We start from the raw sequence: 26,542 nt of genomic DNA on the forward strand, positions 1-26,542 counted from the left end.
TCTCTGTGAATGAATTACTTTTCTAATCATTTATTGCGAAACGCATCATTGTGATGTTTTGACAGTTAGCTTTTTGAAAGTCCTATGTCTTGAAAATGTGATCGCTGATATGGGGGGGGGGGGGGGCATTTTTGTCACTGTATCAACAGTGGGATCTAATGAAAACAAATACCAACAAAAAAAAAACAGGTTTGGAATTGGATTATTCCTTTTGTTTTTAAAGAATCATCATGTTTTATATCCCTTGTACTACAGCGGAGGGGGAATGCCACAGAGATGGAGAAAGCCCTGGCCAAGCCCTGTGACCCAGAGGCCTACGAGAAGAAGATCAAGCTTCTAGAGAAGCAGAGGAAAGATGTGAGTCCCTCTCAACGTTACACCAGGTGTTCTCTTGCCACGTAAAAAAAAGTATTTGTTATAAATGTGTATGTCCCAAATGACACCCTATTCCCTTAAAAAAAAATAGTGCACTAGTTTTGACCTGGGTCAATACATAGTAGTGCACTAGTTTTGACCTGGGTCAATACATAGTAGTGCACTAGTTTTGACCTGGGTCAATACATAGTAGTGCACTAGTTTTGACCTGGGTCAATACATAGTAGTGCACTAGTTTTGACCTGGGTCAATACATAGTAGGGCACTAGTTTTGACCTGGGTCAATACATAGTAGTGCACTAGTTTTGACCTGGGTCAATACATAGTAGTGCACTAGTTTTGACCTGGGTCAATACATAGTAGTGCACTTTTTATAGGGAGACATTTTGGGACACAGTCTTGATAAGGTGTTCGTGTTCCCGCTTGAGAGAGTGTGAAAAAATGTGTACATGACGTATTGGTTTCAGTCATATTTCTGTTGTGATGATGATGATGATAACAGGTACTGGATGTTAACAAGCAATGGGATGCCCAGTGGAACTCGATGAAGTCACAGTTTGAACAGAAGGTATGTTATATCTCTCTCTCACACACACACACACACACACACACACACACACACACACTGTGTTCATATAGTAACCTGTGTGTGTGTGTGTTGATGGAGAAGATGTAGTGGTGTGTACTCTGACACCCAGGGTGTGTGTGTGTGTGTGTGTGTCAACCACATGTTCTAGTGACACATCAGAAATCCCCTCACCTCTCTGGTACTCACTGTTCCTGCTGTGGTCCACACACCCACACACTGAGACCCACACACTGAGACGCACACACCTACACGCCCACACACACTTCCACGGCTCGGAGATTTGGGGCTAACCCTAAACTGCTCCACATCATTCTTCTGAGTCTGAAATGATGATTCTGATCATGTGTCTCGTTGAAAAGACATACTCCCTGTATTTAAGAGTTTGAACCTCCCCCCGATCAGATCACAGACCTGCGTCAGCGGCTAGCGGACTCCCAGAAGGCCGTGCAGGAGTTAGAGGCGGAGCGAGAACAGAGGCAGCGGGACTACGATAAGAAGCTGCTGCTCGCCAAGTCCAAGATTGAGAATGTACAGGTGAGAACAGACAGAAACCTAGTATAGACCCAACCATGTCCTCAAGACGTATACAAACCCAACAACGTACACAACATTGTGTGTGTGTGTGTGTGTGTGTGTGTGTCCGGTCTTCACTGCTGGGAACACGTGCATGTCAGCGTGGAGGAGAACCGCTCCAGCCCACTCCGCCACGGTCCAATGAGTATTTCTCACCAGTCTGTTGTGACACAATGGACTCAAAATAGCTCATTTGAAGCCAAGGAAATCAAATATGTATGTAGACATAACATGCACAGATTAAGCTACTCCAGGAAGTGACGTTGCGGGCTAGCTCAGTGCTGCCCCCTCTCATTGAGTATCTCGAGTTGAAGGCCAACCGAGGTACTGCAGGCTGCCAGTAGCAACTGAATTATCCTAATAACTTCTTCTGTGTGCAAATTTTTCTGATGTAATGTTACATTTTGTCACATGCGCCGAATACAACAGGTGTAGACTTAACCGTGAAATGCTTAGTTATGAGCCTTTTCTCAACAATGCAGAGTACTAATATATATATATACACACACACACCAGTACTGAGTCTATGTGCAGGGATACCAGGTTAAGATAATTGATGTAATATTCACATGTACAGGGCCTTCAGGGTAGTCTCCGGGCCCTTCAGGGTAGTCTCCGGGCCCTTCAGGGTAGTCTCCGGGGCCTTCAGAGTAGTCTCCGGGGCCTTCAGAGTAGTTTCCGGGGCCTTCAGGGTAGTCTCCGGGGCCTTCAGGGTAGTCTCCGGGGCCTTCAGGGTAGTCTCCGGGGCCTTCAGAGTAGTCTCCGGGGCCTTCAGAGTAGTCTCCGGGGCCTTCAGAGTAGTTTCCGGGGCCTTCAGGGTAGTCTCCGGGGCCTTCAGAGTGTTCAGACTTATTCCACATTTTGTTGTTACAGCCGGGATTCAAAATGGATAAAATAATCTCACCTCCTTTTTATTTTAAGGGAGTAGAGTAAGAGAGAGTGATTTTGTAGAGAGTGATTTATTTAAGATTTTATTTTCTTTCATCACATTCCCAGTGGGTCAGGAGTTTTACATACACTCAATTAGTATTTGGTAGCATTGCCTTTAAATTGTTCAACTTGGGTCAAATGTTTCGGGTAGCCTTCCACAAGCTTCCCACAATAATTTGGGTGAATTGTGGCCCATTCCTCCTGACAGAGCTGGTGTAACTGAGTCAGGTTTGTAGGCCTCCTTGCTCGTACACGCTTTTTCAGTTCTGCCCACAAATTATCTATAGGCTTGAGGTCAGGGCTTTGTGATGGCCACTCCATTACCTTGACTTTGTTGTCCTTAAGCCATTTTGCCATAACTTTGGAAGTATGCTTGGGGTCATTGTCCATTCGGAAGATCCATTTGCAACCAAGCTTTAACTTCCTGACTGATGTCTTGAAATGTTGCTTCAATATATCCACATAATTTTTCTGCCTCATGATGCCATCTATTTTGTGAAGTGCACCAGTCCCTCCTGCAGCAAAACACCTGCACAACATGATACTGCCACCCCCGTGCTTCACGGTTGGGATGGTGTTCTTTGGCTTGCAAGCCTCCCCCTTTTTTCCCCAAACATAACAATGGTCATTATGGCCAAACAGTTGTCTTTTTGTTTCATCAGACCAGAGGACATTTCTCCAAAAAGTACCATTGTCTGGTGTCTGCACCATTGTCTGGTGGAAAGCAGACTGAACCAGGTTTTCCTCTAGCATTTTGCCTATGCTTAGCTCCATTCCATTTCTTTTTTTTTATCCTGAAAAACTCCCCAGTCCTTTATGATTACAAGCATACCCATAACATGATGCAGCCCCCACCATGCTTGGAAATATGGGGAGTGGTACTCGGTAATATGTTTGGGGCAAATCCAATACAACACTTTGTATTCAGGACAAAAAGTTCATTTATTTTCCACTTCTTTTGCAGTTTCACTTTGAGTGCCTTGTTGCAAACAGGATGCATGTTCTAGAATATGTTTTATTCTGTACAGGCTTCCTTCTTTTCACTCTGTCATTTAGGTTAGTATTGTAGAGTAACTATAATGTTGTTGATCCATACTCCGTTTTCTGACCATTAAACTCTGTGACTGTATTAAAGTCCCCATTGGCCACTGGCAAAACATCTTAAATCTAATCCATTTTCAATTCAGGCAGTAACACAACATGTAGAATAAATCAATGGGTGTGAATACGTTCTGAAGGGAATGTAGGTAAGTGACTAGGTAATCAGGATAGATATTAAATGTGTGTGTGTGTGAGCATATGTAGTCTGTGTGTGTTGGGACTGTCAGTGTAGTATGTGTGGGTAGAGTCCAGTGCAAGGTTCAGTGTAAATAATAAAGGGGCTCAATACAAATAGTCTGGGTAGCCATTTTGATGAGCTGTTCAGCAGTCTGGTGGCTTGGGGGTAGGAGCTGTTCAGCAGTCTGGTGGCTTGGGGGGTAGGAGCTGTTCAGCAGTCTGGTGGCTTGGGGGGTAGGAGCTGTTCAGCAGTCTGGTGGCTTGGGGGTAGGAGCTGTTCAGCAGTCTGGTGGCTTGGGGGGTAGAAGCTGTTCAGCAGTCTGGTGGCTTGGGGGTAGGAGCTGTTCAGCAGTCTGGTGGCTTGGGGGGTAGAAGCTGTTCAGCAGTCTGGTGGCTTTGGGGGTAGGAGCTGTTCAGCAGTCTGGTGGCGTGGGGGTAGGAGCTGTTCAGCAGTCTGATGGCTTGGGGGTAGGAGCTGTTCAGCAGTCTGGTGGCTTGGGGGTAGGAGCTGTTCAGCAGTCTGGTTGCTTGGGGGTAGGAGCTGTTCAGCAGTCTGGTGGCTTGGGGGGTAGGAGCTGTTCAGCAGTCTGGTGGCTTGGGGGTAGGAGCTGTTCAGCAGTCTGGTGGCTTGGGGGTAGGAGCTGTTCAGCAGTCTGGTGGCTTGGGGGTAGGAGATGTTCAGCAGTCTGGTGGCTTGGGGGTAGGAGCTGTTCAGCAGTCTGATGGCTTGGGGGTAGGAGCTGTTCAGCAGTCTGGTGGCTTGGGGGTAGGAGCTGTTCAGCAGTCTAATGGCTTGGGGGGTAGAACCTTTTTTGCAAAAACATACCAGGTTGACTATGATATGATGTTGGTCAGTGTTAGGTCACCATCAAATGACCTTTAACCTGACAGTCTCTGACATGTTGGAACATTACTTATCAGAATTTGACATCCTTCAGTCTGGTTTAAACTGAATGAACTCTGAAAAGGTTATGGTAATGTTGTATGAATGTTTTCAGGGGGAGAAGGAGTGTCTGAACTCTGAGACCACAGAGTTGAAGCAGAAGATTCGTTACCTGCAGGATCAGCTGCTGCCCCTCAGTAAACAGAGAGAGTACCAGGAGAAGGAGATACAACGCCTCAACAGGGTCTCTATCGTGTGTGTGTGTACTGTGTGTGTGTGTGTGTACACTGTGTATGTGTGTACTGTGTTCTAATTTACTGTCTCCCTCTGCCACCCTTCAGGCTTTAGAAAAGGCCCTGAACCTGCATCCTCCCCCGTCCTCCCAGCAGCCACCGTGCCAGGGCACCAGTGGTAACCATGACGACATGCCTAGTAACTTGAGGCAGGAGCTTCTCACTCAGATAACGGTGTTAAAGGAACAGGTCAGTTAGACACACTTAGTACCTGAGGTAATCCTCCTCCCTCACTAATTTAGTACCCGAGGTAATCCTCCTCCCATTGCTGTATCTACTCTCTCAGGTGAAGATCTTTGAGGAGGACTTTAGGAAAGAGCGGAGCGACAGGGAACGAATGAACGAGGAAAAGGAGGACTTGAGGAGACAGGTGGAGAGGCTGCAGGGTCAGGTGACCAACCTCACCAATCAGGTTAGGAGCTGCTTTCATCTGCTTCCTAAATGGCACCCCATTCTCTATGTAGTGCACATACCTATGGGCCCTGGTCAATAGTGCACTGAATAGGGTGCCTCTTGGGATGCAGACTGTTTCACAGCAATTTGCATTGACTAGGGGGGTTCTCATCTCCTCCACCTGCCATGTGTGGGTTTTCCTGATGTGTGTTCATCCATTTCTGTTGGTTTGTTCCTCTGACATCTTGTCCAGGCCCAGAGGGAGAGATGCAAGCTGGAGAGACTACAGATGCAGCATCATAAACAGGTACTGTAGTCACCGGGCCTCAGTCCCTTCTCATCTCCCACTGTAGACGGGTACTGTAGTCACCGGGCCTCTTCTCATCTCCCGCTATAGACGGGTACTGTAGTCACCGGTCCCTTCTCATCTCCCACTATAGACGGGTACTGTAGTCACCGGGCCTCTTCTCATCTCCCACTATAGACGGGTACTGTAGTCACCGGGCCTCTTCTCATCTCCCACTGTAGACGGGTACTGTAGTCACCGGGCCTCTTCTCATCTCCCACTATAGACGGGTACTGTAGTCACCGGGCCTCAGTCCCTTCTCATCTCCCACTATAGACGGGTACTGTAGTCACCGGGCCTCTTCTCATCTCCCGCTATAGACGGGTACTGTAGTCACCGGGCCTCTTCTCATCTCCCACTATAGACGGGTACTGTAGTCACCGGGCCTCAGTCCCTTCTCATCTCCCGCTATAGACGGGTACTGTAGTCACCGGGCCTCAGTCCCTTCTCATCTCCCGCTATAGACGGGTACTGTAGTCACCGGGCCTCAGTCCCTTCTCATCTCCCGCTATAGACGGGTACTGTAGTCACCGGGCCTCAGTCCCTTCTCATCTCCCACTGTAGACGGGTACTGTAGTCACCGGGCCTCTTCTCATCTCCCGCTATAGACGGGTACTGTAGTCACCGGGCCTCTTCTCATCTCCCACTATAGACGGGTACTGTAGTCACCGGGCCTCAGTCCCTTCTCATCTCCCACTATAGACGGGTACTGTAGTCACCGGGCCTCTTCTCATCTCCCGCTATAGACGGGTACTGTAGTCACCGGTCCCTTCTCATCTCCCACTATAGACGGGTACTGTAGTCACCGGGCCTCAGTCCCTTCTCATCTCCCACTGTAGACGGGTACTGTAGTCACCGGGCCTCTTCTCATCTCCCACTATAGACGGGTACTGTAGTCACCGGGCCTCAGTCCCTTCTCATCTCCCGCTATAGACGGGTACTGTAGTCACCGGGCCTCTTCTCATCTCCCACTGTAGACGGGTACTGTAGTCACCGGGCCTCTTCTCATCTCCCGCTATAGACGGGTACTGTAGTCACCGGGCCTCTTCTCATCTCCCGCTATAGACGGGTACTGTAGTCACCGGGCCTCTTCTCATCTCCCACTATAGACGGGTACTGTAGTCACCGGTCCCTTCTCATCTCCCACTATAGACGGGTACTGTAGTCACCGGGCCTCTTCTCATCTCCCGCTATAGACGGGTACTGTAGTCACCGGGCCTCAGTCCCTTCTCATCTCCCACTATAGACGGGTACTGTAGTCACCGGGCCTCTTCTCATCTCCCACTATAGACGGGTACTGTAGTCACCGGGCCTCTTCTCATCTCCCGCTATAGACGGGTACTGTAGTCACCGGGCCTCTTCTCATCTCCCGCTATAGACGGGTACTGTAGTCACCGGGCCTCTTCTCATCTCCCACTATAGACGGGTACTGTAGTCACCGGGCCTCTTCTCATCTCCCACTATAGACGGGTACTGTAGTCACCGGGCCTCTTCTCATCTCCCACTGTAGACGGGTACTGTAGTCACCGGGCCTCTTCTCATCTCCCACTATAGACGGGTACTGTAGTCACCGGGCCTCTTCTCATCTCCCACTATAGACGGGTACTGTAGTCACCGGGCCTCTTCTCATCTCCCACTATAGACTGGTACTGTAGTCACCGGGCCTCTTCTCATCTCCCACTATAGACGGGTTTAGCTTGTCTTCACATGGCTGTGATGATCCTAGTCCATTCGTACAGGTATTATAGGCTAACCCCTCAGTCAGACAGACTGGTTTACCACCACAGTCATGTGAAGACAAGCCATATCAGTCTAGTTTCACATGGCACTTAAAGACATCCCTGAAGTAATGACAGCAATAGGATGGATTTCTCCTGATTTAGATAAGTACAAATGGCTGTGTGCTGTGCTTCACTTCTTGTCTGTTTGAGGAGCACCAACTAGGGCTGTGCTTTACTCCAGTTATATCTCAAACTACTGGAACATTCCTCTGCTAGATCTGTTGTATAAATCCAAGTGACTGGACGCTGTGCTTCCTCTACCTGCCTGCTTGCCCTGCTTTACTCTGCTCTGACCGGGGTCACCGAGGTGTGTGTCCCTGTGTTCCCTGGTAGGGCCAGCAGCAGCAGCAGAGGCGTACCTCAGACCCCTCCTCAGGCACTATGAACGGCCCTCTGAGCCCTCCCTACTGTGGTCCCTTTATGCAGGTGGCTCCAGGAGGAGGCCCGGGACAGGACGTCCGGACAATACAACCCAGGATCCTCAACATCGCCGCGGCCGCCGACAGTGTAGCTCAAACGGAACGTAGCGACTTCACACCGGTAAGGGTCCGTATCACAATAGATTTATTAGCGGAAACTGTTTTGCAAAATCGAAAAAGAAAATAAGCGTTTTCTTATTGGACCTTTTTCAGGTTGTCGTTCCCTATTTTGGTTTGTTTTTCTTCCGTTTTGGTTCCTAGTGAATATGATCCAGTGACCCAATCCCAAATGGACCGCTAGCCACTACCCTTAGATTATAGCGGCAGGGTAGCCTAGTGGTTAGAGCATTGGACTAGTAACCGAAAGGTTGCAAGTTCAAATCCCCGAGCTGACAAGGTACAAGGTACAACATCTGTTGTTCTGCCGCTGAACAGGCAGTTAACCCACTGTTCCTAGGCCGTCATTGAAAATAAGAATTTGTTCTTTAACTGACTTGCCGAGTTAAATAAATGTAAAATAAAATAAAAAATAGCTACTGACAGAGAAGCGTTTTCCCCTGGCCACGAAGCAGCTGTTTTGGAGGCTGTTTTGCTGGGTTACCGTAAAGCACTTTGTGACAATTTATGTAAAAAAGGACTTGTATGAATAAAAATGTGATTCCCGGTGCTGTCATCGTTCCCCCAGCCCAGAGGACCCAGGTGGGCCGGCGCCGGGGATGGTTCCAGACCACCACCAGAGAACATGGGTAAGCTGACACAACAGATGGCTGTGGAAAAAAGGGTTGCAAACTTCTGGAAAACCTGGTTGGAAGATCACCCGGAAGCAGGACATTCTGGATCCTCCAACCAGGATATCTGGTTGGGAAAAGTTACCTGAATATTTGTTTGTTTGTTTGTTGCAAAACTCTCTCTCTCTCTCTCGTTCTCTGGAGTGGCTGATTGCTTAAGAGCTAAACCTTTTCCTCTACTCTTGTCTATAGATCAGTCCACCGCAACTGGGTTTGGAAGAAGAGAGCGATAGAATATTGACCCTGGAAAGCACTAAGGTCCTCTCTACCATTTGTTCTCTGACCGTGGAGCCAGCTGGGTGGTAGCAGCATGAATCAGTTAGTTTTCTGTTGACCAGGTGTGATCTGAACTATAATTTTCCTACTGAACTGTAGATATCCTGTTGTAATGTTGTTTATACTTGCCTTTTTATAAGCCTACTTGTGAAACACTGTTTTCGCTATTCAGAAATATATTATAATTTAGATGCGTTTCTTTTTTAACCTCTTCATTTTTTGGGGGGAGATTCAACATCTGCTTCATATGATTCTATGCAGGAACTGAAGTCATTTGTGTGTAATAGGTAGAAATGATCCAAATGTAATATTTAAGACAATATACCCATGAGATTAACGGCTATTGACGATCGTCCCACTTGCAAAATATGTAAAGTTTCTACAAAGCTGTTTTGTTTCTCGTAAGGTCAAAAGGTCTATTATCCCATGTCAATAACAACAAGTACTACTTGTATTCATTCCAACGATTTATATAATGAAAAAAAGGTCAATTGCCTTGGAATTGGAATCCATAGAAATCGTAACCGTGGGATGTGTTCATTACTGTTGGTGTTCTAGAACTCTACCACAAGTATAACTGTTCATACAGTGATTGTTATAACACATTAAACTTGGGAAGTGAATTTAGCTGGTATATCATGCCCTTCCCCCCCAAAAAAAAATCATGATTGTTGTCGTCATTTTATTTATAATCTACTGTTTTTTGATGGTTGCATTAACTAACTGTAGATCACTTGTCTTTCAGTAATGCTGTTCTTTCTGTTAGTGTACTCCCAATATATTGTAGCTATTGACATCGTATGTTGGTTACACACATACATGCGCATGTACCCGATTGGCCAAAAATGACCAATGTAACACCTTTTTTTATTTTAATTGGTTTAAATATTTGATAATCGATTTCAATATGTATTGCTATCCTAAGGTAGATAAGTCCTCAACATATTTACCCCCAAAGCTGTCCAGTCATATGTCTGGAGGATTGGGTCATAGGTCGTAGTGTATCCAGGCTTTGTCCCAATAGTCTTGAATGGCTTCCTTTCCTGACTTCCTTTCCTTCCCTAATGCTGACAGTTGATAGCACTACAGTTGGCCTGTTCTGGTTGCTGTAAACGTTAGCCTACCTGAGCACTCTGCTAGCAGAGTATGGTCAGTATACTGTAGGTGCTGTAATATGTGCATTTTTATATTGAGTTAACAGGGTACAATTGGTCTCCATCATATTGCTTTTAACCTGTCAGTCGTGTCTTTTTTTTATTTTACATCAGAGGAAATTAAGCTTTTTTTTTTTTTACGGAGAATCTGCTAACCCCCAAGGATCAGTCAGTCAGCGATTACCTCCGTGATAAACCACCTCAGCCAGACTCCCGGCCCTGGTCAAAAGTCCCTTTTTTTTATATAGGGAAAAGGGTGCTGTTTGGGCCACATCCCTGACTCTGCTGGCTTCTGTCTCAATCCTGTAAGACCAGCAGCTCCATCCTATCTATCCGGCAGTCCTGTGAGCCTCTGATACCGTCAAGAGCCGGTTTGAATTCCAAACCCAGCCTTGTACCTTACCCCGGGTACTTCTGTTGATCAGAGGATTGGATAGGTGTGGAGTGGCGTGGAGTTATTACTACTATACTTTACGATGTTTTGATATCTTCACTAGTGTCTGGAGTTTTAAGGGGCGAGGGGGTTGGTCACCACCCCTAGAGCCACCAATCCTTCTGATGTGTGATTTTGGTTTGGTGGTGAACTAATCTCCTGAATCCAAGCTACATAGGATTGCATATGTATGGGTATTATAAACCTTGGTGTATGTTGCATTCAGACTGGTAAAGATGGGTGTTTAATTCACTGTAAATCCAGTTGGATCAGACTTATTTTTTTTAAGACGTTAGATTCCAGAATGGTTGAAGTGCTCTTTGAAAGGAATGCCTTGTTTTTTTTCCCCCTCTGGCAGTGGTCTTTTTCTAGTTTGTAATTCTGGAGTGTAGGCAGGAGGGGAAAAAGCACATTACTGATGTGATGAGACTGTTTGTATTTAAACTGGCTTAATATAAACATATCCTAAATGTCTTCGTACGTCTTACTCTGGTGGTCATCTTCATTTAAAAAAAAAAAGTTATTTGTTGACCTAGACATTTTGTGAAAGCATTTGAGTGGCCACACACACACACACCACAGTTCATCATCGTTTACAGGAAGAACTTGGCACCATGTTATACTGACGTGATTTATTGACATGAATTAGTCAGGTGGCAGGACCAGGAGGTAACATGACTCCCAGGGTTACCAGGCCCAGCCTGAATGCACTGAAGGACTGGCCTGGACCCTAGAACTCAGGTTTGGCACCACAGACGCTCTGTTTTCAAGCCTCACCTTCATACAACATGCCACCTCCTCTACGACCCTTACCCACTACCACCACAGCCAGCCATACATTTGAATTGATTGACATTTTCTTCTACGAATCAGTTGAATGATGTTCTATTCTACACATACATGGCTTGTCAGAGGTTTTCGACAAGGATGGGGGGAAAATAGTGTTTTATGACATTGGTTTCCTTGATCCAGATTCAGCCTACTCTTGGAATAAAATGACAGCATACTCATTGGAGAATTTCCATTGAAAGTGCTTTTTAGTCCAGAAAGAGGTGTAATCTGGACCCTGGAAACCAGTCCACTGTGTTTTCGTGCATCTAAAAGGGGAATCTAATAAATCTGTAGGCTGAATTTCAATACAGGAATTTACTCCATTGACATGGAATCGACCCCAGCCCTGATAACACAGGCCGCATCCTAAATGGCACCATATTCCCAATATAGTGCACTACTTTTGACCAGAGCCCTGTGGGCCCTGGTGAATTGGAGAATTTCCAGTAGTGCACTATCTTGGGATTAGGGTGCCATTTGGGGCACGTTAAATCTTAGTCAATGTTCTGCTGGGTGGACTGGGAGAAGAGTTGACGGATGTATTTGAGGATGTCCTCCCGAACCTCAGACACTGGGACCCGGGGGAACCACCTCATCACGGGCTTCCCATCCGGTCCGACCAGGAACTTCTCAAAGTTCCACTTGATGTCGTTGATCTTCAGGGGCTCCCAGAACAGCCTGTTGGTGGGGTTCTCAAAGCTGTCCCCTACTGGCGGGCAGGAGTTCTAGAAGACAGGGTTATAGGGTTAGAACAGTTCTAGAAGACAGGGTTAGAACAGTTCTAGAAGACAGAGTTATAGGGTTAGAACAGTTCTAGAAGATAGGGTTAGAACAATTCTACAAGGCAGGGTTATAGGGTTAGAACAGTTCTAGAAGACGGGGTTATAGGGTTAGAACAGTTCTAGAAGACAGGGTTATAGTGTTAGAACAGTTCTAGAAAACAGGGTTATAGGGTTAGAACAGTTCTAGAAGACAGGGTTATTGGGTTAACAATTCTAGAAGACAGGGTTATAGGGTTAGAACAGTTCTAGAAGAGGGGGTTATAGGGTTAGAACAGTTCTAGAAGAGGGGTTATAGGGTTAGAACAGTTCTAGAAGAGGTGGTTATAGGGTTAGAACAGTTCTAGAAGAGGTGGTTATAGGGTTAAAGCAGTTCTAGAAGGCAGGGTTATAGTGTTAGAACAGTTATAGAAGAGGGGGTTATTGGGTTAACAGTTCTAGAAGACAGGGTTATAGTGTTAGAACAGTTCTAGAAAACAGGGTTAGAACAGTTCTAGAAGGCAGGGTTAGAACAGTTCTAGAAGACGGTTATAGTGTTAGAACAGTTCTAGAAGAGGGGGTTATTGGGTTAACAGTTCTAGAAGACAGGGTTAGAACAGTTATAGAAGACAGGGTTAGAACAGTTCTAGAAAAAAGGGTTAGAACAGTTCTAGAAGGCAGGGTTAGAACAGTTCTAGAAGACAGGGTTAGAACAGTTCTAGAAAACAGGATTAGAACAGTTCTAGAAGGCAGGGTTATAGTGTTAGAACAGTTCTAGAAGAGGGGGTTATTGGGTTAAAAGTTCTAGAAGAGGGGGGGTTATTGGGTTAACAGTTCTAGAAGAGGGGGTTATTGGGTTAACAGTTCTAGAAGACAGGGTTAGAACAGTTCTAGAAAACAGGGTTAGAACAGTTCTAGAAGGCAGGGTTAGTGTTAGAACAGTTCTAGAAGACAGGGTTAGAACTACCGTTGGGCAGGTTATGTTGTCCTATCAGAAGGATGTTACGAGAGCTACAGGAAGGATCCCAAGTCATACTCTTTTTGTCCAGAGTGCATGAGATACATGGGCTAAAAATACTGGGACAAAGGGGTGCTGTTTCGCTCCCTCTGACGCTTTTTTCTTGTTCACATTTTTGGTTAAGCATGGTTTCCCTTGGCAACCATGAATACAGCCAGTGTTGTAGGCCTAATGACACCTGCTGAATGTCATTACAGTTGTCTGTCCATAATAAAGCATTTCTCTACTTTCTTAACAGAACTATCAACAAGCCAGGTCCTACAGGCTCTAGTTTTGTCCCACTTGGACTGCACCAAGCATTCAGCTTGTCAACACTTCTTACAAAAACAAGTAGTGATGAAGTCAATCTCTCCTCCACATTTGAGCCAAGAGATATTGACATACATGTCATTAATGTTAGCTCTCTGTGTACATTTAAGGGCCAGCTGTGCTGCCCTGTTCTGAGACAGTTGTAATTTTTCGAGATCCCTCTTTGTGGCAACCAGCACACAGCTCAGACACCCATACATACCCCACAAGACATGCCACCAAAGACATATTCACAATCTCCAAGTCCAGAACAGACTATGGGAGACACACAGTACTACATAGAGCCATGACTACATGGAACTCTATTCCACAGTACTACATAGAGCCATGACTACATGGAACTCTATTCCACAGTACTACATGGAACTCTATTCCACAGTACTACATAGAGCCATGACTACATGGAACTCTATTCCACAGTACTACATAGAGCCATGACTACATGGAACTCTATTCCACAGTACTACATAGAGCCATGACTACATGGAACTCTATTCCACAGTACTACATAGAGCCATGACTACATGGAACTCTATTCCACAGTACTACATAGAGCCATGACTACATGGAACTCTATTCCACAGTACTACATAGAGCCATGACTACATGGAACTCTATTCCACAGTACTACATAGAGCCATGACTACATGGAACTCTATTCCACAGTACTACATAGAGCCATGACTACATGGAACTCTATTCCACAGTACTACATAGAGACATGACTACATGGAACTCTATTCCACAGTACTACATAGAGACATGACTACATGGAACTCTATTCCACAGTACTACATAGAGCCATGACTACATGGAACTCTATTCCACAGTACTACATAGAGCCATGACTACATGGAACTCTATTCCACAGTACTACATAGAGAGACATGACTACATTGAACTCTATTCCACAGTACTACATAGAGCCATGACTACATGGAACTCTATTCCACAGTACTACATAGAGCCATGACTACATGGAACTCTATTCCACAGTACTACATAGAGCCATGACTACATGGAACTCTATTCCACAGTACTACATAGAGCCATGACTACATGGAACTCTATTCCACAGTACTACATAGAGCCATGACTACATGGAACTCTATTCCACAGTACTACATAGAGCCATGACTACATGGAACTCTATTCCACAGTACTACATAGAGCCATGACTACATGGAACTCTATTCCACAGTACTACATAGAGACATGACAACATGGAACTCTATTCCACAGTACTACATAGAGCCATGACTACATGGAACTCTATTCCACATCAGCTAACTGATGCAAGCGGTAAAATTAGATTTAAAAAATGACAAAATACCCCTTATGAAACAGCGGGGACTGTGAAGAGACACACACATAAAACACACTACACACACATGTGCACATGGGTGTTGTAGTAGAGTAGAGGCCTGAGGGAACACACTAAATGTGTTGGGTAAAATGTTATGAAATGTAATGTCATGTAATATTTTAAACTGTATATAACTGCTTTAATGTTGCTGGACAACAGGAAGAGTAGCTGCTGCCTTGGCAGGAACTAATGGGGATCCATAATAAACCCCAGGAAGAGTAGCTGCTGCCTTGGCAGGAACTAATGGGGATCCATAATAAACACCAGGAAGAGTAGCTGCTGCCTTGGCAGGAACTAATGGGGATCCATAATAAACACCAGGAAGAGTAGCTGCTGCCTTGGAAGGAACTAATGGGGATCCATAATAAACACCAGGAAGAGTAGCTGCTGCCTTGGCAGGAACTAATGGGGATCCATAATAAACACCAGGAAGAGTAGCTGCTGCCTTGGCAGGAACTAATGGGGATCCATAATAAACCCCAGGAAGAGTAGCTGCTGCCTTGGCAGGAACTAATGGGGATCCATAATAAACACCAGGAAGAGTAGCTGCTGCCTTGGTAGGAACTAATGGGGATCCATAATAAACCCCAGGAAGAGTAGCTGCTGCCTTGGCAGGAACTAATGGGGATCCATAATAAACCCCAGGAAGAGTAGCTGCTGCCTTGGCAGGAACTAATGGGGATCCATAATAAACCCCAGGAAGAGTAGCTGCTGCCTTGGCAGGAACTAATGGGGATCCATAATAAACCCCAGGAAGAGTAGCTGCTGCCTTGGCAGGAACTAATGGGGATCCATAATAAACCCCAGGAAGAGTAGCTGCTGCCTTGGCAGGAACTAATGGGGATCCATAATAAACCCCAGGAAGAGTAGCTGCTGCCTTGGCAGGAACTAATGGGGATCCATAATAAACCCCAGGAAGAGTAGCTGCTGCCTTGGCAGGAACCAATGGGGATCCATAATAAACACCAGGAAGAGTAGCTGCTGCCTTGGCAGGAACTAATGGGGATCCATAATAAACCCCAGGAAGAGTAGCTGCTGCCTTGGCAGGAACTAATGGGGATCCATAATAAACCCCAGGAAGAGTAGCTGCTGCCTTGGCAGGAACTAATGGGGATCCATAATAAACCCCAGGAAGAGTAGCTGCTGCCTTGACAGGAACTAATGGGGATCCATGATAAACCCCAGGAAGAGAAGCTGCTGCCTTGACAGGAACTAATGGGGATCCATGATAAACCCCAGGAAGAGAAGCTGCTGCCTTGACAGGAACTAATGGGGATCCATGATAAACCCCAGGAAGAGAAGCTGCTGCCTTGACAGGAACTAATGGGGATCCATAAGAACCCCAAATACGAAATAAAGAATGACCCTGTTTGTAACAGAGGTCTCTTTCCATTCATTAAATGGCGCGTGCACAGTGCACTGTTTGGATGCTGGGATTATTTGGAGTGGGCGAACGTGAACAGCCGGAGGTAGCCTACTTTTTGAAGTGATTTATTTGACAATCAGATGAAAACATCATGACTGGTTGTGTTCATGCCACAATAAAAATTGAATACATTTGTACCATTAAATGACATGTCTTTACTGTTAGACCTATAAAAACAATGTCTGTACCCAATAGACACAGTGAATGGTACGGTATAATTCTCTCTGTGTAACCCAGTTCCGTTTCTGTTACAGGGTGATTTTGCCAGCTGTCACAGCCACAGTATCTGTCCAATAATTCAGTCAGGATTATAGTGGGAATCTGACCAGGTAAGTCGCCCACAAAGTGTTATTGACTCCACTGTACACTAGGATGACAACAATCAGTCAACTTGTTTCTGATAACTTTCCAATGTTGAAGTTTTCCAGAAGTCCTTGGTTGAAGGTTTTGGGATTTCTGGAAAACCTGGGAATATTGAGTGCGTTTCCTGAACACTTTCTCTAAACACTTGCTTACTTTAAGGAAAGTGTAGACTCCTTGTTCTGTGTCTCCGTTCACATCCCCCCTCTGGAATAGCAGGAAGTTTGGAACAAATCCATTTCCTGGTCGGACATGCCTGGAACCCAAGGAGAGAGAGAGACACACTTATCACTGGGCTGCCTCCCAAATTGTACTCTATTCCCTATATAGTCCCCTACTTTTGACCAGGGCCCATAAGGTTCTGACCAGGGCCCATAAGGATCTGACCAGGGTCCATAAGGATCTGACCAGGGCCCATAAGGATCTGACCAGGCTCCATAAGGATCTGACCAGGCCCCATAACGATCGGACCAGGCTCCATAAGGCTCTGACCAGGCCCCATAAGGCTCTGACCAGGCCCCATAAGGCTTTGACCAGGCTCCATAAGGCTCTGACCAGGCTCTGACAAGGCCCCATAAGGCTCTGACCAGTCCCCATAACGATCGGACCAGGCTCCATAAGGCTCTGACCAGGCTCCATAAGGCTCTGACCAGGCTCCATAAGGCTCTGACCAGGCCTCATAATGCTCTTGTCAAAAGTAGCACGCTATTTAGGGAATAGGGTGCCATTTGGGACACAAACACTGGCTAGACATGCTTTTGAGAACTTAAAGGACCTTTTTAATGGGTGCCAAACTCACTAAGCTATTGCCCTAGATAGACAGACTATGTGACACGAACACAAACCACAACACTGTTAAGCTTCTTAAACATACAATCTCTGCTTTTACTAGAGGTTAACAACCCAGGTTATAAACCCAAATATACTGAAGGCAGACACTGGTGAAACCAGGGTTAACAGTCTGGTGAACATGGGGTTTAAGCTGGCCAGGGGTAGAGTCTAAGGTGGGCTAGAGGGACCAGATACCATAGGAATGTTGCTTATTCTCAGAGCGAGCTATACTTTAGGGATCTGTATATCGCTTCTCAGAAACTGATCTCCCAATCCTGGGATGTTTTTCCCAAACTAAATGAAGCTCTGTTGATTGACAGAGGATTTGCCTTTATTGGCATGCAAGACACTTGCATTAGTTTCAGGTTTATTTCACCTTCATAATAAAAACATTGGTAATGTACAGTATATCATATACATTAGACCACTTTATATGTATTTTAATGACTGTTCAATTGTTAACGGGTCTTTGAGACAAACAATACTTACTTTAGAGTGGCCAGAATCTCATGATTTTCTCCTGGCTCCTGTTTTCCAAACTGATTGGAGGGGAACCCGAGAATGGTAAACCCATAATCCTTCATCTCCTCGTGTAGTGCATTCAACTCTGATTAGATCACACACACACACACACACACACACACACACACACACACACACACACACACACACACACACACACACACACACACACACACACACACACACACACACACACACACACACACACACACACACACACACACACACAGCTGGATTAAAAGGTTTTATAATAGAAAGATAACAACAACAAGATCAATCCGATAAACCCTTGGGTAACTTGAGGTCAAAAAATCAGATTTCTAAACAACGTACATTAAAGTAGGGCGCATACTACAGTTCCCCTGTTCTGGTCACACATGGACTAGCCTTTGTCTTTGTTGCAGAGCACTCTAGGGGCTCCATTCCTAGGATCAGAACCGAAATCTGCATTGCGGGTTGTTTTTTAAATGTGTCGTGAGTTGAAACTGCGTTAGCTCTGTCAAATCCACAAGCGGCTACCGGCATTATACCTAAAGCGGACATTGCCATTGGCCGCATGGAGTCGCATTAACAGCCTTTGTTTACAATCTCCAACACTGGAATGTGAGATGTAATCTGCACCTCCATTAGGCTGATAGAAATCCTCATGATTTCGTTTAATGATTTTTCAATTAGAACGTCATTATTTCTATATAGCCTGTACACTTCCTCCTTCTGGGTGTGGCTTCCTGACAATGATTACAAGAGCAGCAGCTCCCCGATCTGACAGCACCAAAGCAGTTCCCACCTCCAACACAGCCAAAACGTCAGCTATGCGGGTGACAGCTATCGCCGGTTAACGCTTGATCGGATTGAATCTAGGCCTCAGTCAGTCAAGCCTGTTAGTCTATGTGTGGACTTGCTCATTGTAAGAGGGATTTACATGGTTTTGGGGATTAAACGAAGTGTGGGTAAGGTTGGGCTGTATCCAGATGTTCATGTTTCCTGTACCATACCAGGGTATACGGTAGTATTGAATTTGCACACAAGCGGTGCTTTAAAAAAAAACTATTTATAGGCAACAGGCATCTTGAACCAGGAGGGGATTGAATGTCTGCTATAACAATCAAGAAGCTTGATCTTGACATCTAGTCACTTAGCTAGTAGGTTAGCAAAGCAGATGCACAGCTGGAGCCCTGACCTGGATATAATAGGATTTGATTATATCTATGATTATATTTATTCGATCTCTTAGCTATAAGCAGTGGCGTAGCACACACGAAAATCATACAGCCTGGTATTTTGAAATTCCCCGGTATAGGGTATAAACGGTATACCGCCCAAGACTATAAGCGTGGGGCCAGTCTACTGTGAAGGCTCGAGTTAGCCTACTGCATTCTGCTAACTCCACTGTTAGCCTACTGCATTCTGCTAACTCCACTGTTAGCCTACTGCAGTTAGCTAACTCCACTGTTAGCCTACTGTATTCTGCTAACTCCACTGTTAGCCTACTGCAGCTTGCTAACTCCACTGTTAGCCTACTGCAGCTTGCTAACTCCACTGTTAGCCTACTGCAGCTTGCTAACTCCACTGTTAGCCTACTGCAGCTTGCTAACTCCACTGTTAGCCTACTGCAGCTTGCTAACTCCACTGTTAGCCTACTGCAGCTTTCTAACTCCACTGTTAGCCTACTGCAGCTTGCTAACTCCACTGTTAGCCTACTGCAGCTTGCTAACTCCACTGTTAGCCTACTGCAGCTTGCTAACTCCACTGTTAGCCTACTGCATTCTGCTAACTCCACTGTTAGCCTACTGCATTCTGCTAACTCCACTGTTAGCCTACTGCAGCTTGCTAACTCCACTGTTAGCCTACTGCATTCTGCTAACTCCACTGTTAGCCTACTGCATTCTGCTAACTCCACTGTTAGCCTACTGCATTCTGCTAACTCCACTGTTAGCCTACTGCATTCTGCTAACTCCACTGTTAGCCTACTGCAGTTAGCTAACTCCACTGTTAGCCTACTGTATTCTGCTAACTCCACTGTTAGCCTACTGCAGCTTGCTAACTCCACTGTTAGCCTACTGCAGCTTGCTAACTCCACTGTTAGCCTACTGCAGCTTGCTAACTCCACTGTTAGCCTACTGCAGCTTGCTAACTCCACTGTTAGCCTACTGCAGCTTGCTAACTCCACTGTTAGCCTACTGCAGCTTTCTAACTCCACTGTTAGCCTACTGCAGCTTGCTAACTCCACTGTTAGCCTACTGCAGCTTGCTAACTCCACTGTTAGCCTACTGCAGCTTGCTAACTCCACTGTTAGCCTACTGCATTCTGCTAACTCCACTGTTAGCCTACTGCATTCTGCTAACTCCACTGTTAGCCTACTGCAGCTTGCTAACTCCACTGTTAGCCTACTGCATTCTGCTAACTCCACTGTTAGCCTACTGCATTCTGCTAACTCCACTGTTAGCCTACTGCATTCTGCTAACTCCACTGTTAGCCTACTGCAGTTAGCTAACTCCACTGTTAGCCTACTGCAGTTAGCTAACTCCACTGTTAGCCTACTGTATTCTGCTAACTCCACTGTTAGCCTACTGCAGCTTGCTAACTCCACTGTTAGCCTACTGCAGCTTGCTAACTCCACTGTTAGCCTACTGCAGTTAGCTAACTCCACTGTTAGCCTACTGCAGTTAGCTAACTCCACTGTTAGCCTACTGTATTCTGCTAACTCCACTGTTAGCCTACTGCAGCTTGCTAACTCCACTGTTAGCCTACTGCAGCTTGCTAACTCCACTGTTAGCCTACTGCAGCTTGCTAACTCCACTGTTAGCCTACTGCAGCTTGCTAACTCCACTGTTAGCCTACTGCAGCTTGCTAACTCCACTGTTAGCCTACTGCAGCTTGATAACTCCACTGTTAGTATACTGTTATAATGTTAGTCTTAAACCAGACAGTCTTACCCAGGTACTGGAAGGTGAGTCCTCAGTAAGTGGCTACGTTGACGAAGAGGACGGTCTTCCCCATGTACTCACTGAGGGAGACTGAACGACTCCCATTCAGTGTCTTAGCTTTGTAGTTATAGATCGTGCCATCTTTAGATGGGTCACACACCTGAGGATCAACACACACACACACACATTTAAACGGGTTATGCATATTCTCTGCTGTATAGCCATTTTCCCCTGAAGTGTGTTTATTTATGCATGTACTTTCTTGTGGTGCTATCAGCTGTCCGTCTTTAGAAAATAGGTCGAAACACATAGAACCAGTTTTCAATCTTCAACAAAAATACATCTTGGTCAACCGAGTGTCGTCTGTTCTTTCGACCAATAGATTTTCCCATATATGTGTTTTATTATATATGCACTGAGCTTGTCTGATGCTTTAAACCAGGGGATGTCAAACTCATTCCATGGAGAGCATAGTGTCTGCTGGTTTTTGTTTTTTTCCTTTCAATTAAGACTTAGACAACCAGGTGATTTCCTTACTAATCAGTGACCTTAATTCATCAATCAACCTCAAGGGAAGACCGAAAACCCGCAGACACTTGGCCCTTGACCGAATGACACGCGCTTTCAGCACGTTGGAAGAAATAATAAAGACATAAATGACTCAAGAGGGAGCCAGAGATCAAGATAACCAGAAGAAAAGGGTATTCCCAACCCCCCCCCCCCCCCCCCCCCCCCCCCCCCTCCCTCCCTCCTCCCACTGCTGCTGGCCTGTCAATAAGATCCTGATGGTGCGGGAAATAGGCTACACTAGGGGTCGGCAACCTTTTTCATGTGGAATGCCAATTTATCTTACCATTTCTACCAAACCAGTTATGATGTTCATGTGCACATTTTCGTGGAACAATTTAATTTCAATTATAATAACGTATCTGTTGTATTGCCAACTAGGTAAAATTAGCCTACATAAAGCCAACAAATAAAAATATTGCAAGTAGAAAATATATCCTATAAATCACACTGGCTAAGCATGGAGGTTTGTTCATGTTCTTCAACTGCATTTCTCTCTCTACTCCTGTCTGCAATGAACTTGAAACATTGTATCAACTGGGTCTGGCTTGAGCTAGGCTATCGAACTTGCAACATCGTATTAACTATTCTGGGCCCTCAAAGTTGCCCTCTGTAACGGCTTTCCTCTTCTGAGGAGGAGGAGTAGGAAGGATCGGAGGACCAAAATGCAGCGTGGTATGTATCCATAATGTAATTTAATGACAATGAATACAGAATACAAAAAGAACAAGAGAAACCAAAATGAAAACCGAAACAGTCCCAAATGGTGCAAACACTGAAACTGAAAATATATCACCCACGAAACACATGTGGGAAAAGGCTACCTAAGTATGATTCTCAATCAGAGACAACTAACGACACCTGCCTCTGATTGAGAACCATATCGGGGTACATGGCACCAGCCCTACGCATGGTGTCCCTGGTTCGCCAGCACAGGCCTGGCAATCTTCTCAATAGGATTGAGGTCTGGGCTTTGACTAGGCCATTTCAAGACATTTAAATGTTTCCCCTTAAACCACTCGAGTGTTGCTTTAGCAGTATGCTTAGGGTCATTGTCCTGCTGGAAGGTGAACCATCCCAGTCTCAAATCTATGGAAGACTGAAACAGGTTTCCATCAAGAATTTCCCTATATTTAACGCCATCCATCATTCCTTCAATTCTGACCAGTTTCCCAGTCCCTGCCAATGAAAAACATCCCCACAGCATGATGCTGCCACCATCATGCTTCACTGTAGGGATGGTGTTCTTGGGGTGATGAGAGGTGTTGAGTTTGCGCCAGACATAGTATTGTCCTTGATGGCCAAAAAACTAAATCTGACCAGAGTACCATCTTTCATATGTTTGGGGAGTCTCCAACATGCCTTTTGGCAAACACCAAACATGTCTGCTTATTTTTTTCTGGACACTCTTCCGTAAAGCCCAGCTCTGTGGAGTGTACGGCTTAAAGTGGTCCTATGGACATATACTCCAATCTCCGCTGTGGAGTTTTGCAGCTCCTTCTGGGTTACCTTTAGTCTCTTTGTTGCCTCTCTGATTAATGCCCTCCTTGCCTGGTCCATGAGTTTTGGTGGGCGGCCCTCTTTTGGCAGGTTTGTTGTGGTGCCATATTCTTTCAATTTTTTAATAATGGATTTAATGGTGCTCCGTGGGATGTTCAAAGTTTCAGTTATTTTTTTATAACCCAACCCTGATCTGTACTTCTCCACAACTTTTTCCCTGACCTGTTTGAGCTCCTTGGTCTTCATAGTCCCGCTTGCTTGGTGGTGCCCCTTGCTTAGTGGTGTTGCCTTTCAGAACAGGTGTATATATACTGAGATCATGTGACACTTAGATTACACACAGGTGAACTTTATTTAACTAATTATGTGACTTCTGAAGGTAATTGTTTGCATGAGATCTTATTTAGGGGCTTCATAGCAAAGGGGGTAAATACATATTTCCGAATACATACTCCCACTTTTTCTATTTTTTCTCATTTTTTGAAACAAGTCATTTTTTTCATTTCACTTCACCAATTTGGACTATTTTGTGTATGTCCATTACATTAAATCCAAATAAAAATAAATTTAAATTACAGGTTGTAATGCAACAAAATAGGAAAAACGCCAAGGGGATGAATACTTTTGCAAGGCACTGTAGGTTGTGAGCTCAAAAGTGTCCACAATGAGAATGGTAAAGGACTGTACGGTATATATATATATATATACAAAAGTATGTGGACACCCCTTCAAATTAGTGGATTCTAATATTTCAGCCACACCCGTTGTTGATAGGTGTAAAAACAAATGCACACCGCCATGCAATCTCCATAGACAAACATTGGCAGTAAAATGGCCTTACTGAAGAGCTCAGTGACTTTGAACGTAGCACCATCATACAATGCCACCTTTCCAACAAGTCAGTTTGTCAAATTTCTGCCCTGCTAGAGCTGTCCAGGTCAACTGTAAGTGCTGTTATTGTGAAGTGGAAACGTCTAGGAGCAACAACGGCTTAGCCGCGAAGTGGTAGTCCACACAAGCTGCCAGAACGGTACCGTTCTTTGGACTCCGGAGCAGTGGAAACGCGTTCTCTGTCTGGAGTGATGAATCACGCTTCACCATCTGGCAGTCTGACGGATGAATCTGGGTTTGGCGGATGCTCAGGAGAACGCTACCTACCCAAATGCATAGTGCCAACTGTAAAGTTTGGTGGAGGAATCATGTCTGGGGCTGTTTTCCATGGTTTGGCCTTGGCCCCTTAGTTCCAGTGAAGGGAAGTATTTACGCTACAACATACAATCACATTCTAAACGATTCTGTGCTTCCAACTTTGTGGCAACAGTTTGGGGAAGGCCCTTTCCTGTTTCAGCATGAGAATGCCCCATGTGCACAAAGCTTGGTCCATACAGAAATGGATTGTTGAGATCGGTGTGGAAGAACTTGACTGGCCTGCACAGAGACATGACCTCAACACCATCAAACACCTGTGTGATGAATTGGAACGGTGACTGCTAGCCAGGCCTAATCGCCCAACATCAGTGCCCAACCTCACTAATGCTTGTGGCTGAATGGAAGCAAGTCCCACCAGTAATGTTCCAGCATCAAGTGGAAAGCCTTCCCAGAAGAGTGGAGGCTGTTATAGCAGCAAAGGGGGGACCAATACCATTTTAATGCCCACGATATTTGAATGAGATGTTCGACGAGCAGGTGTCCACATACTTTTGGTCATGTAGTGTATATTGGATAAATTACGTAACCAAACAAACATTGTAGATTCACACAATTAAGTTATGAAACAATGAATGCGAGTGAAATGGCGGGAGAGAGCGCACTCTGGAGAGAGACGTGCCTTGTTCATTTTAGCTGCACTCACCTTATTGACTCAACATTTTAAATTATACCCAAGGCAAATTATCTTCACACACAGGCTTACTGTAGGCCTAAGGAATACTCTCACAAACGGTGTCAGGTCCAAAGCAGTAGTCACTTATGGAAAAGCAATGCAATTGAGAAACGAATGCAATTTCACTTATTTGATCAATTTTACCAAATTACTTGGCTACCAAGACAAATAGTCTCGCGGCACGCGTGCTTCGCGGACTGTTCCATACGCAATGGATTAGTCCACTGAGACTGGCGCAAATCTGTCAGGAAAGGTATCTCATGTGCCATGAAAAATAAAATAAATTGCGACTGCTTGACAACAACAAAAAAATCTCAGTCGGCCAACAGTTTATTGACCAAATAATCAACTAGTCGACTAAACAGGGTCAGCCCTAATTGTATCTGTCGGATGGTGTTTGTTTTTTTAACGATTCTCAGGTGGCCAGTGGTTTTCTGGAAACGTCCATTCCAACGACGTGTCACTTACAATGATAGTAAGATAACAGCCGAGTTTTGCGTAATGGTTCGCGTGACGCTCCAAGGATAAGTCAATGTTTAGTCCCCCGATAGAAATAATACATTTAACAGCAACCACTGGATTGTGAAATGAACAGAATCATAACTGACTACACCAAAACGATAAAAACAAAGTGCCACCTGTAATATATTAGCCTATGTAGCAATTTAGTTCTCCCAACCATATTTTTCAAATTAAATTATATTGTGTCAATCGTAATATCACTAGGCTATATAATATATTAATCAATTTACAGAAGGGAAATTACCTGACTGAGTGAGTAGCCTGCAGCCCAGGGCTTTAACAGCCCCAGTAGAACCAGAGGTAGGACCCACATACTCTCCTGCATGCCCCGCATCGTGAAAGTGAGAGGGACCTGTCCGCTCCTTCTCCTTCCCCTGGGACCTGGTTAATCATCTATTCAGTGTGATCTCTCCACGCAGTGACAACAAGCTGACGCACATTTCACTCTCAGCCAATACAAATCCAGAGCCCAGTCTCCAAAGTTTTTTTTTAATTCTCTCACTGGGGTTTGTGTTGTTATTTATCACTTGTATAGTGCTGAAGACTGCCTTTTGACATAGAGTAGACATCCAAAGAGGTCAGTCGCCACACACACTGACAAATGACAAAATAGATATCGAGAGAGGTCAGTCACCACACGCTATTCACAGCAGCACATCAGCAGTTATTTTTAGTCTTTTCTCTTCTAATCAACATCTGATGTCTATCATCATCACCGTGTTTGATGTGGCAGAGATACATTTACAATTAATTAATTCTACTAAATAAGCAACCATAATGTGTTGGGAGAAGTAGGCCTACCATAATGTGTTGGGAGAAGTAGGCCTACCATAATGTGTTGGGAGAATTAGGCCTACCATAATGTGTTGGGAGAAGTAGGCCTACCATAATGTGTTGGGAGAAGTAGGCCTACCATAATGTGTTGGGAGAATTAGGCCTACCATAATGTGTTGGGAGAAGTAGGCCTACCATAATGTGTTGGGAGAAGTAGGCCTACCATAATGTGTTGGGAGAAGTAGGCCTACCATAATGTGTTGGGAGAAGTAGGCCTACCATAATGTGTTGGGAGAAGTAGGCCTACCATAATGTGTTGGGAGAAGTAGGCCTACCATAATGTGTTGGGAGAAGTAGGCCTACCATAATGTGTTGGGAGAAGTAGGCCTACCATAATGTGTTGGGAGAAGTAGGCCTACCATAATGTGTTGGGAGAAG

At 45.1% G+C, this 26,542-nt stretch overlaps 1 protein-coding gene and 1 pseudogene across 8 annotated transcripts in view; one reads left to right on the top strand and one right to left on the bottom strand.

The window, feature by feature from the left end:
• The window catches only part of LOC110504481 (TNFAIP3-interacting protein 1), a 33,792-nt gene extending 24,206 nt beyond the window's left edge, over positions 1 to 9,586 (top strand). For 4 of the 7 annotated variants that reach the window (XM_036969855.1, XM_036969854.1, XM_036969851.1 and 1 more), the window contains 10 exons: positions 256 to 357; positions 878 to 943; positions 1,367 to 1,498; positions 4,744 to 4,872; positions 4,970 to 5,110; positions 5,208 to 5,333; positions 5,568 to 5,621; positions 7,775 to 7,987; positions 8,546 to 8,606; positions 8,841 to 9,586. In XM_036969855.1, the coding sequence (XP_036825750.1) occupies positions 256 to 357; positions 878 to 943; positions 1,367 to 1,498; positions 4,744 to 4,872; positions 4,970 to 5,110; positions 5,208 to 5,333; positions 5,568 to 5,621; positions 7,775 to 7,987; positions 8,546 to 8,606; positions 8,841 to 8,881 (1,065 nt within the window). In that variant the 3' untranslated portion in view covers positions 8,882 to 9,586. The remainder of the gene's footprint in view (positions 1 to 255; positions 358 to 877; positions 944 to 1,366; positions 1,499 to 4,743; positions 4,873 to 4,969; positions 5,111 to 5,207; positions 5,334 to 5,567; positions 5,622 to 7,774; positions 7,988 to 8,545; positions 8,607 to 8,840) is intronic. The other 3 variants (XM_036969853.1, XM_036969856.1, XM_036969857.1) reach the window with 3 other exon arrangements.
• Positions 9,587 to 11,128: 1,542 nt separating this feature from the next.
• Positions 11,129 to 25,756, bottom strand: LOC110504483 (annotated as a pseudogene). The gene is made up of 5 exons (XR_005041150.1): positions 25,575 to 25,756; positions 20,869 to 21,019; positions 17,900 to 18,017; positions 16,736 to 16,835; positions 11,129 to 12,067 (listed from the first exon to the last, which is right to left on the bottom strand). The product of XR_005041150.1 is annotated as a glutathione peroxidase 3-like (transcript).
• Between the last annotated feature and the right edge of the window lie 786 nt (positions 25,757 to 26,542).

This window comes from Oncorhynchus mykiss, chromosome 31, assembly GCF_013265735.2.
Source record: "Oncorhynchus mykiss isolate Arlee chromosome 31, USDA_OmykA_1.1, whole genome shotgun sequence".
In the NCBI taxonomy this organism is placed as follows: domain Eukaryota; kingdom Metazoa; phylum Chordata; class Actinopteri; order Salmoniformes; family Salmonidae; genus Oncorhynchus; species Oncorhynchus mykiss.